Here is a 14,711-nt window from a genome sequence, read left to right on the forward strand (position 1 = left end):
GAATTAACCTCCCTGGTGATATGATTATTTTAGGTGCTGAAAAGCGGTACAATTATTTTGCATGGAAATTTGGCGTTTTATATTGTAGGCCTGTAATTCTTAGCAATAACACACTTAAATCTGTCCACCAAGAGTCTAGTAGATATCCCGGGTATGATGAAGTTTGAAACACAAAATCATAAATTATAATACATAAATATAAATAATTCAAAAAAAGAAAAATATATAATAAAATACATTTCCCCACGATTCACTATCACTCAATTAAAGTGTTCTAATTTACTTTCGCTGTTTTCTAGCTGGTCTAAAGCCACTTTTGACGTAAAGGGACACTTTTTGGTTGCTATGGACAATCTCAAGTTTCCAGGCAGAAAGAACAGTGTATATCATATAAAACTGCATGCAGGGCATGGGACAAAGCACTGGGGACAAAAGGGAAGTGAAATGATTTCATACAGTACTGTAATCTGTAAGATTACAGTACTGTATGTGTTATGATTTTTACATTTTTTTGAATTTGCCGACAGGCTCCGCCCCCGTGCGTCAGGACGCTCACAGGCAACGGAGCCTGGCAGACACAGCGGGGGACATCGCAGGATACTGGGGACAAAGTTAGTATACCGCTTCAGGATCCTGCAATGCAATCCCAATCGTCCCTTAGTGTTTAACCCCTTCCCTGCCAGTGTAATTTATACAGTAATCAGTGCATTTTTATAGCACTGATCACTGTATAAATAACAATGGTCCCAAAATAGTGTCAGAAGTGTCCGATTTATCTGCCATAATGTTGCAGTCACGATAAAAATCGCAGATCACCGCCATTACTAATAAAAAAAAATAAATAAAAATGCCATAAATCTATCCCCTGTTTTGTAGACGCTATAACTTTTGCACAAAACCAATCAATATACGCTTATTGCGATTTTTTTACCAAAAATATGCAGAAGAATACATATCGGCCTAAACTGAGGAGAAAATTTGTTTTTTTATATATTTTTGGGGGGTATTTATTATAGCAAAAAGTAAACAATATTGCTTTTTTTTTTTCAAAATTGTTACTCTTTTTTTGTTTATAGCGCAAAAAATAAAATCCGCAGAGGTGATAAAATACCACCAAAAGACAGCTATATTTGTGGGGAAAAAAATTTTGTTTGGGTGCAACGTTGCATGACCGCGCAATTGTCAGTTAAAGCGACGCAGTGTCGAATCGCAAAAAGTGCTCTGGTCAAGAAGGGGGTAAATTCTTCTGGGGCTGAAGTGGTTAAGCTTTGACAAAAAAAAAACCTGGAAGCTGATTGGTTTCTATGCAGAGCTGCACCAGATTTTGCACTTTCCAGGTTTAGTAAATCAACCTCATAGTGTCTTGTATAATTACACTGAGAACACCAGAAGATTTAGATGACATACTTTTGGTAGAATACACATTAAGTGGAGTGGATTATTGAACTCTCACCAGGTTCCAGTAACTGGTGGTCAGTAAGAAGCTTTGTCACCAAATCTAGGGGAACAACTGCAGGCTTTAGCGAGTTTAACGCTGTCATCGTAACCTTTACTTAGCAGTGGCACCAGGGAGAAGCGCCTTATGTTCAAAAAAATGGGACAATACAGCCATCTTTTTAATTAGTCTTAATTATAACATTGCTGTAAGCAGAAGAAGGGGTATGGAGGCTTTATGTGCCCTCTAGCCATGAAAGGGATAAAGCAGATTAAATCCTCCAAATGCAAATGGTGTCTCTCCCCTTATTATACTCATTGTTAGACATTATTGATTTATTATGATGCTAAATAGCAAAAACAAATTCATAGTTTCATGCAATAGATTTAAATTATATAGCAAAGGGATTTAGTCTCAAATAGGAAGAGAAAAATATTTTTTGTTTTTGATTATTATTATTATTTTGTTTTTTAATATGTTGCATGTGTTGATGGGGTCTAATTCTAAAGATGTCAATTAGATAACTTGAAAGGTACAGTAAGTGAATGCTTCTTAGATTATCCTAAATCTACATATATGAGAGCTGTTTTACCTGCAAAGAATTTGTGTGTCTGTCCATCCAGTCCTGAAATGTACACAGTTCTGTCAAAAATACAGCCCTGGCTGCAGTTTTACTACAATTAAAGCCCAATTTTAGTTTGGGTTAAAAGCATGTACCGTATTTATCGGCGTATAACACGCGCCGGCGTATAACACGCACCCCAAGTTTAGGAGGGAATTTTAAGGAAAAAACTTTTAGGAGGGAAGTTTAAGGAAAAAAAACGTACATTTAAATGCCCATCAATGCAGCGTTATCGTGTCCATCTGCAGCCTTGTCAGTGCAGCTTTGCCCCAGTGCAGCCTTGTCAGTGCAGAATTGTCAGTGCAGCTTTGCCCCAGTGCAGCCTTGTCCCCAGTGTATATTTTATGATCGCCACTGACATACACAAGTTTAGTTTGTATTTTTAAATATGGCGGCGCGGAGTTCGGAGGGACTCGGCGGCGCTCGTTCAGCTGAACGAGCGCCGCCGAGAACACAGTGACTGGGCGGAGCCGAGATACACATAGCCGAGGGTTCTCGGCTCTTCTCGGCGCCGTTCACAGTCATGCCCAGTCCCTATGATGGACATAACACAGGTCCAATGGCGGGACTGGGCGGGACTGTGAACGGCGCCGAGAAGAGCCGAGAACCCTCGGCTATGTGTATCTCGGCTCCGCCCAGTCACTGTGTTCTCGGCCGCCGCCGAGTCCCTCCGAACTCCGTGGCGCCATATTTAAAAATACACGCTATGTGGATGTCGGCGGCGATCGCTCTGATAGATCACAAAATAGCGGGGATCGGCGTATAACACGCACCCACAATTTTCCCGTGATTTTAAGGGGAAAAAAGTGCATGTTATACGCCGATAAATACGGTAATTTGCATCCTTCACGGTCACTTAAAGCGGAGTTCCGAGGATTTTTTTGTTTTTAAAAGTCAGCAGCTACAAATACTGCAGCTGCTGGCTTTTAAAATAAGGAATGGGGAAAAGATGATCCGCACTCCGCTGATTGCTCTTAAAATATGTTGTATTTATTTTCAAGCCACAGTGACCAAACGCAAATGAGAACAATTTTTTAAAATAAGGACACTTACCTGTCCAGGGCACCCGCGATGTCGGCACCCGAAGCTCATCTATCCCTCGGTTGTCGGGTACTGCCGTCGCCATCTTCGGTAAGGGAATAAGGAAGTGAAGCCTTGCGGCTTCACTTCCTGGTTCCCTTCTGCGCATGCACGACTCGCGCTGCGCGATCCCACTGGTCCCTGCTGTGTTCTGGGATCTGTGTGTCTCCCAGAAGACAGCGCGGGGGGGCGGAGAAGGCGCCGGAAGTGGCGTAGATATCCGCGGGTGGCTCGGGTATCTATGCCTGGAAGTGGGAGAAAAATACCTGTATTCGACAGGTATCTGCTCCCTCTCCCCCCTGAAAGGTGCCAAATGTGACACCGGAGGGGGGGGGGAACCGGAAAAGCGGAAGTTCCATTTTTGGGTAGAACTCCGCTTTAAAGTGGTTGTAAAACCTTACACATCACTTTTCACTACAGGTAATCCTATAATAAGGCTTACCTGTAGGTACTGTGAATATCTCCTAAACTTGCACCATTTAGGAGATATTCACTGTATCAGCATGTGTCAACGTCATCGGCACATGCGCACTGAAGAAACGTCTCGCTCGTGCTGTTTCCTCTGCTGCTGTGCCATGACCGGTGGGAGTGACGTCATCACAGCTCTGGCCAATCACAGCGCCGGAGCCCGCAAACCCGGAAAAAACTCCGGAGGGACGTGTCGCCGGTCACAACGTTGTACGGGGACCACTGCACCAGCTTCTGGTAAGTATTTCATTATGCCTTTGTCTTGCAGGTTGTTTTTTTTTTTTTGTTTGTTTGTTTTTTTATGGGTTTACAACCACTTTAAAACAAAAAAGCAGCTCCGGCTGCTATACTCACCGCATCTACAGAGCTGCCTCCCTGTAGCTCTTATTTACTTGACTAAAGGGAAATTTTAAAGGGTTATTTTTTTTTGTGTAATAGTTAAAGAAATTATATGCAAAACACTATACATTGCCGCACTTCCAGACCACCCACCATGGAAATACCTTGCTACTATGACTTTAAATACTGGGGTTATGGCAGCAGGCTGTATTTTTTTAAATTGCGGGCAGTCCACTTTAAAATAAAAGTGATCTCAGCAGTGGATTCACCGTAAGATCACGTGCCCCCTCCCATCCTTGTAGTCTCCGCCACTTACCTGGATTCGCCGTAAGATCGCCGTAAGATCACGTGCCTCCTCCCCTCCCATCCTGGTAGTCTCCGCCGCTTACCTGGATTCGCCATAAGATCGCCGTAAGATCACGTGCCCCCTCCCTTCCCATCCTGGTAGTCTCTGCCGCTTACCGGAGCCGTCGGTAGTGGCGGAAACAATCTGATCCCCGGGATGGATGTGCAGGAAGTCGAGTGAGCCAAGATGTCCCCCGTTCAACTCTATGCCCTGGGAGGACCAGAGAGACGTCAAACATCACTTCCGCCCTCTGGCCTTAAAGGGACAATTTAAAAAAAAAATATATATATATGTATATATATATATATTTTTTTTTTTAAATTGCTTTTAAGTGTAAATGTGAGATCTGTGGTCTTTGTGAGCCAAATCTCACATTAAAATAAATAACAAAAAAAATAAATAAAGCGCCCCATCCCTTTGAGCTCACGCACAGAAGCGAACGCATACTCAAGTTGCACCCGCATATGTAAACAGTGTTCAAACCACACATGTGAGCTATCACAGATAGAGCAAGTGCAATAATTCCAGCCCAAGACCTCCTCTGTAACCCAAAACTGGTAACCTGTAGAAATTTTTAAAAGCAGCCTATGGAGATTTTTAAGTACCAAAGTTTGTCGCCGTTCCATGAGCATGCACAATTTTGAAGCGTGACATGTTAGGTATCAGTTTACTTGGCGTAACATTATCTTTCACATTATAGTAATAAAATTGGGATACCTTTACTGTTTTCTTATTTTTTCTATTCAAAAAAGTTAATTTTTTTCCCCAAAAATTGCGTTTGTAAGACCACTGCACAAATACGGTGTGACATAAAGTATTGCAACAATCTCCATTTTATTCTCTAGGGTGTATGCTAAAAAAATATATAATGTTTGGGGGTTCTAGCAAAAAAAATACTGATTTTTGCTTGTAAACAATAGGTGCCATTAATAGGCTTGGTCCTTAAGTGGTTAAAGCAGAGGTTGCAGGGTGAAATGATCTTCAAGCCATATAATCAACATCACATTTTTAAACCACTAGCATTGCCACAACAAAAAAACATGGATACGGCATTATACTTTAGCATCTTCTTTGCAGTGTATATAAAGAATGCCATACAGGCTAGCGTTCAGGGATTGGTCGATTTTCTTTTTTTTTTTTTTTATAAAATTAAAAAACACAGAAATCAGCAAAAGGAACATAACATACGGGGGGAGATTTACTAAAACTGGTGCACTCAGAATCTGGTGCAGCTGTGCATAGTAACCAATCCGCTTCTAATTTCAGATTGTTCAATTAAAATGTTACTAAACCCAGGACCCTGCATTCACTATATCTGGTCTCCCACAATACACAGAACATGGAAATGCAATTATTTTAGTAAATATAAACTGCTAAACATCTTTTCTCATCAGCAGTATATAGCAGTCTTGTGACTTCTATCAGTGTCCAGCTGAGCACTGGTTAAAGCTTATAGGATGAGTTTTCATTCTCTTCTGACTGTCCTTTGAGGCTGGATGACCCCTGACCCTCTGTCTGTACAGAGCTGATTGGCCCTGTGCTGATGATCACATGCACCCTCCCAAAAAAAAAACTCTTTCGCAATACACACCAAACTGAGCATGTGCAGAGTGTCTCTAAAGCCACATACACACAAACGGAATGTCCGACAGAAAAAGTCAGACAGAAGCTTTTCATCGTCTATTCCGATCGTGTGTATGCCTCATTGGACTTTTTTTTTCTCGAAAATCCTGTCGGACCTAGAAATAGAACATGTTCTAAATATTTCTGACGGAACCAATTCCTATCAGGAAAACCGCTCGTCTGTATGCTGTTCCGATGGACCAAAAATGACGCATGCTCTGAAGCAAGTACGAGACGGAAGCTATTGGCTACTGGCTATTGAACTTCCTTTTTCTAGTCCCATCGTTCGTGTTGTACGTCACCGTGTTCTGGACGGTCGGACTTTGGTTTGACCGTGTGTAGGCAAGACTGATTGAATGGAATTCCATCGGAGAAACCTTCGGAGTTTATTGCGACGGAAAAAACGGTCGTGTGTACGCGGCAAAAGGCTCTGTACTATCAGGAGATGGACTGGGGACTGTGGAAGAAGGGGAGGATCAGAGAAAACAAAATCAAAAAATCAAACAGTCTTTTTATACAATGTAGAAGATTAACCCCTTAGGTTCCACAATTAGTATAACAATCATGCTTTACTGCATATACATAATGATTTTGCTGTTGTGGGTTTAGGTCACTTTAACCTCCCTGACGGTATTCCCGATTGTGGCTCGGGGTTAAATTTCTACACCATTAGCGGTAACCCTGAGCCACACTCGGGATTACATTGCAGGATCCTGGTTCGGTATACTTACCTTGTCCCCAGGATCCTGCTATGCCCCCCGCTGTGTCTGCGGGCTCTGTCCTCCTCCGAATCCTCTCCGTGCCAGGCTCCGTTCCCTGCAAGCGTCGTGATGCATGGGGGCGGAGCCTGGCGGCAAATTAAAAAAAAAGTAAAAATCATAACACATACAGTGCTGTAATCTTACAGATTACAGTACTGTATGAAATTATTTCACATCCCTTTTGTCCCCAGTGCTTTGTCCAATGCCCTGCATGCAGTTTTATATTATATATATACTGTTCTTTCTGCCTGGAAACTGGAGATTGTCCATAGCAACCAAAAAGTGTCCCTTTACATCAAAAGTGGCTTTAGACCAGCTAGAAAACAGCGATAGTAAATTAGAACACTTGCAGAATTGAGCGATAGTGAATCGTGGGGAAATTTATTTTATTTTTTATTATATTATTATTTTTTTTAATTATTTATATTTATTTATTATATTATAATTTATGATTTTGTGTTTCAAACTTCATCATACCCGGGATATCTACTAGACTCTTGGTGGACAGATTTAAGTGTGATATTGTTAAGAATTACAGGCCTACAATATAAAACGCCAAATTTCCATGCAAAATAATTGTACAGCTTTCAGCACCTAAAACCCTGGTGGTATGATTATTTCGGATTTTAGGTGCTGAAAGCGAGCCACGCTCGGGAGAACCGTCAGGGAGGGTGAGCATTGACAACCTGAAAACCTGAAAGCTGATTGGTTACTATGCACACCTGCTCCAGATTCTGTGTGCACCAGTTTTAGTAAATTCCCCCGCACAGTCAGTAGGATGTGTCCCTTGTGCTGATGCCTCTTCTATTTTATTCTATCTTCTCTTCTAAAATCCTCCTCGGTCCATGCCCCCTCTCACCCCTGCCCCTGTGATCTTCCAGTCCGGCTGAGGTTAATACAAACTGTCACAAGCTCTTATCAGGAGTACCTGTGTATGCCCACCTTTGCCAAGCTCTGCCAAGCTCTGCCATCCCTAGAAGGCGTACTACAGCCTCTATGAATGGAAAGCATTAAAAGAATGGAAGGGGCCAATGATTGATCCACCCATCCTCTATTTATAGATTCTGTTTCGTGATTGGGCACTCTAGGTGAATGCCTGTATATCCTAACCCTGGCCACACCAGAAGATTAGGGCAGCCGGAATGGGGAGTGCAGGGGTGTATGGATGGAGGAGGGGGACACCCAAACCAGAAGATGGCAGCACATGGGACACATCACACTAATTGTAAGTAACATCCCTTGTGCTGATTTTTTTTTTATATAATAAACTTAGCTTCAAAAAAGAATGACTTTGTGCCGTGACACTCACATCTTGCAGTTACATTGTCTTGATGCATAAACACATTCATAGATAGAAAACCCTCCGCATGTAGCGTGGAAGCAATCTCATTTCTGCCACAAAAGTAGATGTTTTTATGTCAGTAATTCCGAGAGCAATGCACTTTGAAACAATACCAGAGATTGACTGTAAGAAATGTGATCTATCCAAAGCACTATCTTTCAGTATGAAATCTTTTACCCCGGGCATCATCCGCAGTTTGTGAAAAGCTATTTTTATTCCTTCATATGAAAACTGTATAAATAGGTTTCAAGGAATTGATTGTAATACAGTGTATTTGACCACATTTTGTTCTGGATGCGCTGAACTGTTTTATAATATGTTTTACTAAAACACATCAAAATATTTCAAGATTGGTTCTACTAAATCTTTTCTCTATGTATTTAAAAAAATTGTAGAAACCTGCAGGGGCGTTGCTAGGTCTACAAAAGATCTGGGGCTAGAGCCCATAGCAGCGTGGTAAAGAAGTCATACGCTTGGGCGGGCATACATATGTATATACAGTAATATACGTGTGTGTGTGTGTGTATGTATATGTATATATCCCCAGAGAACCCCTCACTTACATCAGGGTCCCCAGAGAGTCCTTCCTTACATTAGGGTCCCCAGAGAGCCTCCCTCTTGCATCAGGGTCCCCAGAGAGCCCCCCACTTACATCAGGGTTCCCAGAGAGCCCCCCACTTACATCAGGGTTCCCAGAGAGCCTCCCCTCCCCTTGGGGACCCCTGCAGAGACTCAGGGCTATGGGCCTCAGATTCGGGGCTATAGCCCCAAAAGCCACCCCCTAGCGATGCCACTGGAAACCTGTAAAGGAATCTTTCATAGGTTTTAAAGTGGACCTGTCACCAGCACTTTAACCACTTGCCTACCAGGCACTAACACCCCCTTCCTGCCCAGGTCATTTTTCAGCTTTCAGAGCTGCCGCACTTTGAATGACAATTGCGCGGTCATGCTACACTGTACCCAAACTAATTTTTTATCATTTTCTTCACACAAATAGAGCTTTTTGGGTGGTATTAAATCACTGCTGGGTTTTTTATTTTTTACAAAAAAAAAAAGACCAAAAATTTTGAAAATAAATGTTTTTTTACTTTTTTCTGTCAGTAAATTTTGTAACTAAGTAATTTTTCGCCTTCACTGATGTGCGCTGATAAGGCGGCACCGATGGGCACTGATAGGCTGAACTGGTGGGCATTGATGAGGTGACACTGATGAGGAGTCCAATAAATGCTGCACTTATGGAGACTGATAGGTGGCACTAATGAGCACTGATAGGTGACATTGATGGGCACTGATAGGCGGCAGTGGCGGGCACTGATAGGTGGCAGTGGCGGGCACTAATAGGCGGCACTGGTGGGCACGGTTAGGCGGTACATATGGACACTGATGGGCATTGATGGGTGGCACTGATGGCTGATACTGATGGGAATTGATGGGTGGCTCTGATGGGCGATACTGATGGGTATTGATAGACAGCAGTGATGGGCATTGATGGGCAGCACTGATAGGCGGCACTGATTGCCAGCACTGACTGGCATATCTAATGGGCACTGATTGGTGGCACTTGTGGGCAGTGGTGGGCACTGATTGCTGCCACTGGTGGGCACTGTATGCTGGCATCGGTGGGCAATGGTGGGCACTGTATTGTTACACTGTATTTCTTTATTGTAATCAGGGCACTGATGATCAATCAGTGTGAGATGAGGAGAGCTGATTACCGGCACTTCCTTGTTTACATGTGACCAACTGTGATTGGACACAGCTGATCACATGGTTAAAGAGCCGCGGACGCGGCTCCTTCACAGATCGGGGTTGTGCCATGTCCTAGCAATGCGGCGTGGCCGCGATCGCCGTGCTGTGCGCCCCTGAGGGTGCGCGAGAGCGGCTGTTCTGGGACGCAGTCATATGACGTCGTCTCAGAACAAAAGCTGCACCACCTAGCCGTCATTTGACGGTGGGCGGGCAGCAAGCAGTTAAGCAAATGTCTAGGTTGCTTGTCAACATTACCAAAGCACCTTTTTTATTCAGCATAAACCTTTGTTCATTGCTCTTTGCATTTATCAAAGTTGTTTCAACCAGCAATGGTATTGCACCTCTTTTGGGTCTAAAGCCATTGTAGTGAATGCCCAGGAGGGGCAAACGCTGCAGTGTTGCAGTGAGATGCAATGCCTGAGAAATGTGGAAGTGTATATTACATTACTTCCTATGCAGCGTTTACAGAGCATTCGGAAAGTCCTGACCTTTTATGTGTAGGGAACAGTTGTACATTAAGTCAGTACCCCCCCCCCCCCACCACCACCACCACAAAAAAAATATATATACACACACACACTGAGCAAAATTATAAACACTTTTGTGTTTGCCCCTATTTATCATGAGTTGAACTCAAAGCTCTATGGCTTTTTCTATGTAGACAAAAGGCCTATTTCTCTCAAATATTGTTCACAAATCTGTCTAAATCTGTGTTAGTGAGCATTTCCCCTTTGCCGAGATGATCCATCCACCTCACAGGTGTGGCATATCCAGATGCTGATTAGACAGCATGATTATTGCACAGGTGTGCCTTAGGCTGGCCACAATAAAAGGCCACTCTAAAATGTGCAGTTTTATCACACAGCACAATGCCACAGATGTTGCAAGTTTTGAGGAAGCGTGCAATTGGCATGCTGACTGCAGGAATGTCCACCAGAGCTGTTGCACTTGCATTGAATCTTAATTTCTCTACCATAAGCCGTCTCCAAAGGCGTTTCAGAGAAGTTGGCAGTACATCCAAACGGCTTCACAACCGCAGACCACGTGCACCCACACCAGCCCAGGACCTCCACATCTTCACCTTCAGGATCGTCTGAGACCAGCCACCCGGACAGCTGCTGCAACAATCGGTTTGCATAACCAAAGAATTTCTGCACAAACTGTCAGAAACCGTCTCAGGGAAGCTCATCTGCATGCTCGTCTTCCTCATTGGGGTCTCGACCTGACTGCATATCATTGTCGTTACTGATTGGAGTGGGCAAATGCTCACATTCCATGGCCTCTGGCACTTTGGAGAGGTGTTCTCTTTATGAATGAATCACAATTTTTACTGTACAGAGCAGATGTCAGACATGGTGTTGTGTGGGTGAATGGTTTTCTGATGTCAGTGTTGTGGATCGAGTGGCCCATGGTGGCGGTGGGGTTATGGTATGGGCAGGCGTATGCTATGGACAACGAACACAGGTGCATTTTATTGATGGCATTTTGAATGCACAGAGATACAGTGACGAGATCCTGAGGCCCATTGTTGTACCATTCATCCACGACCATCATCTCATTTTGCAGCATGATAATGCACGGCCCCATGTTGCAAGGATCTGTACACAATTCCTGGAAGTTGAAAACATCCCAGTTCTTGCATGGCCAGCATTCTCACCGGACATGTCACCCATTGTGCATGTATGGGATGCTCTGGATCAGTGTATACAACAGCGTGTTCCAGTTCCAGCCAATCCAATATCCAGCAACTTCGCACAGCCATTGAAGAGGAATGGACCAACATTCCACAGGCCACAATCAACAACCTGATCAACTCTTTGCGAAGGAGATGTACTGCACTGAATGAGGCAATATTGGTCACAGCAGATACTGACTGGTTTTCGGACCCCCAACCTCCCCAATACAGTAAGACTGCACATTTTAGAGTGGCCTTTTATTGTGGCCATACTAAGGCACACCTGTGCAATAATCATGCTGTCTAATAAGCATCTGGATATGCCACACTTGTGAGGTGGATGGATTATATCGGCAAAGGAGAAGTGCTCACTAACACAGATTTAGACAGATTTGTGAAGAATATTTGAGCGAAATAGGCCTTTTATTTACATAGAAAAAGTCGTAGATCTTTGAGTTCAGCTCATGATAAATAGGGGCAAACACAAAAGTGGTGCGTTTATAATTTTGCCCAGTATATATATATATATATATATATATATATATATATACACAGCGGGTAAAATAAGTATTGAACAAGTCACCATTTTTCTGGATAAAATTATTTATAATGGTGCTTTTGAAGTTAAATTTTCACCACATGTTAGTAACAACCCATGCAATCCGTACATCAAAAGAAACCAAAACAAATAAGTTCATAAATTAGGTTATGTGTGATAAAATGAAAGGAAGGTGCAAAAAGGCATGGAAAGCCAAGAAACCAGCTGAAATCTATCAGTAATTATAAAGCAAATTAATATCAGCTAGTTCTGTCTCAACTGATGGCCTATAAAAAGGTGTCTCATTACCAAGGTGTCACACAAGAAACATCTCATGATGGGTAAAAGCAAAGAGCTCACTCAAGACCTTTGCAACCTTCTTGTTACAAAACATACTGATGGCATTGGTTACAGAAGAATTTCTAAACTCCAGAATGATCTAGTGAGCACTGTTGGGGCCATAATCCGGAAGTGGAAAGAACATAATTTCACCGTAAACCGGCCACGACCATGTGATCCTAACAAGATTTCTGACTTTTGGGCAACAGGAGTAAAAAGAATTATCAAAAGAGTTGTCCAAGAGCCAAGGACCACTTGCGGTGTGCTTCAGAAGGACTTGTAATTAGCAGGTACAATTGTTTATAAGAAAACAATAACCGCCATGGCCTGTATGCACGCTCACCACGCAAGACTCCATTGCTGAAGAAAAAGCATGTTGACGCTCCTTTAAAGTTTGCTGCACAACATTTAGACAAACCTGTGAAGTACAGGGAGAATATATGAGACTAAAATTGAACTCTTTGGATGCCATAATACACACCATGTTTGGAGGTCAAATGGCACTGCACATCACCTCAAAAACACCCCCATACCAACAGTGAAGTTTGGAGGTGGGAACATCATGGTGTGGGGCTGTTTTTTAGCATACAGTACTGGCTAACTTCATGTTATTGAAGGAAGAAAGAATGGAAAAATGTACCAAGACATTCTTGATAAAAATCTGCTGCCATCTACCAGGATGATGAAGGTGAAACAATGGTGGACATTTCAGCAAGACAATGATCCCAAACACAAAGCCAAGGAATCTCTCAGTTGGTTTCAAAGAAAGAAAAATAAAACTGCTAGAATGGCCCAGCCAATCACCTGACTTGAATCCAATAGAAAATCTATGGAAAGAACTAAAGATAAGAGTTCATAGAAGAGGTCCACAGAACCTTCAAGATTTGAAGACTGTGTGGAAGAATGGGCCAAAGTCACACCTGATCAATGCAAGCGACTAGTTTTTCCATACAGGAGGCATCTTGAAAATGTCATTATCAACAAAGTATTGTGTACAAAGTATTAAATACATTTCAGTTGGCGTGTTCAATCCTTTTTTCCCTTTGTCATTCCATTTTATTACACATAACTTTCTTTCTGAATTTTTGGTTTCTTTGTATGTATGGATTGCATGGGTTGTTACCGACAATTAATAAACGTTGACCATTGTAAGCACCTGTCAGTATTAAATGGTTTGTGTCAGCCCTCTAACTGCCACCTTTGTCGCACAGTTTTGTCTGTTAAAGGAAGTTGAAAAATAAAAGATTTACTGGCTGGATCAACAGGTGAAAATAAAGGAAAAAAGAAAACTAATGCAGCTACCACGTCTAAGAATTGGTAAGCTGAAATAAAATGCATTTTTGTTTTTTGATGTTTAATACTGCTTTAAATCACACCTAAACCCAATTACTGAAATCTCAGGTAAGCTTAACCGCTTGCCGACTGGCTCACGCCGATATACGTCGGCATAAGGGCATGTACAGGCAGATGAATGTATGCCCGCCACGACCTCCGTGAACGTGAGCGTGGGTCCCGCGGACCCGCTGTCGTCTCACAGAGATGAAGAACGGGGAAATGCTTGTGTGAACAAGCATTTCCCCGATCTGCCTAGTGACAGGACACTGATCACCGCTCCCTGTAATCAGGAGCGGTGGTCAGTGTCGTGTCACACATAACAACGCCCCCCCACAGTTAGAATCACTCCCTAGGAAACACTTAACCCCTTCACTGCCCCCTAGTGGTTAACCCCTTCACTGCCAGTCACCATTACACAGGAATCTATGCATTTTTATTTGCACTGATCTCTGTATAAATGTGAATGGTCCCAAAATCGCGCCAAAAGTGTCCGATGTGTCCGCCATAATGTCACAGTCACGATAAAAATCGCTGATCGCCGACATTACTAGTAAAAAAATTAATTATTAATAAAAATGCCATAAGACTATCCCCTAATTTGTAGACGCCATAACTTTTGCACAAACCAATCAATAAACACTTATTGCGATTTTTTTTACCAAAAAAAATATGTAGAAGAAAACGTATCGGCCTAAACTGAGGAAAAAAAATGTATTTATATATTTTTTGGGGATATTTATTATAGCAAAAAGTAAAAAATAATGCGTTTTTTTTTTCAAAATTGTCGCTATTTTTTAATAAAAACTGCAGAGGTGATCAAATGCCACCAAAAGAAAGCTCTATTTGTGGGGAAAAAAGGACGTGAATTTTGTTTGGGAGCCACGTCGCAGGACCGCGCAATTGTCAGTTAAAGTGACAAAGTGCCGAATCGCAAAAAGTGCTCCGGTCTTTGGCCAGCCAAATGGTCCGGGGCTTAAATGGTTAAAGTGTAACTAAAGGCAAAACTTTATTTTTGATAACCCTCTGTCCATTTTTTTTGCCTTCTGTGCCCCAAGGTGG

General features: G+C 42.5%; 1 protein-coding gene across 20 annotated transcripts in view; it reads left to right on the plus strand.

Annotated features, from left to right (window-relative positions):
* Positions 1–14,711, plus strand: part of BAZ2B (bromodomain adjacent to zinc finger domain 2B) — a 441,294-nt gene that overhangs the window by 225,615 nt on the left and 200,968 nt on the right. For 18 of the 20 annotated variants that reach the window (XM_073634094.1, XM_073634089.1, XM_073634092.1 and 15 more), the window contains one exon: positions 13,529–13,634. The exons of the other annotated variants lie outside the window; for them this stretch is intronic. In XM_073634094.1, the coding sequence (XP_073490195.1) occupies positions 13,610–13,634 (25 nt within the window). In that variant the 5' untranslated portion in view covers positions 13,529–13,609. The remainder of the gene's footprint in view (positions 1–13,528; positions 13,635–14,711) is intronic. 20 annotated transcript variants of the gene reach the window in all.

This window comes from Aquarana catesbeiana, linkage group LG06 (assembly GCF_042186555.1).
Source record: "Aquarana catesbeiana isolate 2022-GZ linkage group LG06, ASM4218655v1, whole genome shotgun sequence".
In the NCBI taxonomy this organism is placed as follows: Eukaryota; Metazoa; Chordata; class Amphibia; order Anura; family Ranidae; genus Aquarana; species Aquarana catesbeiana.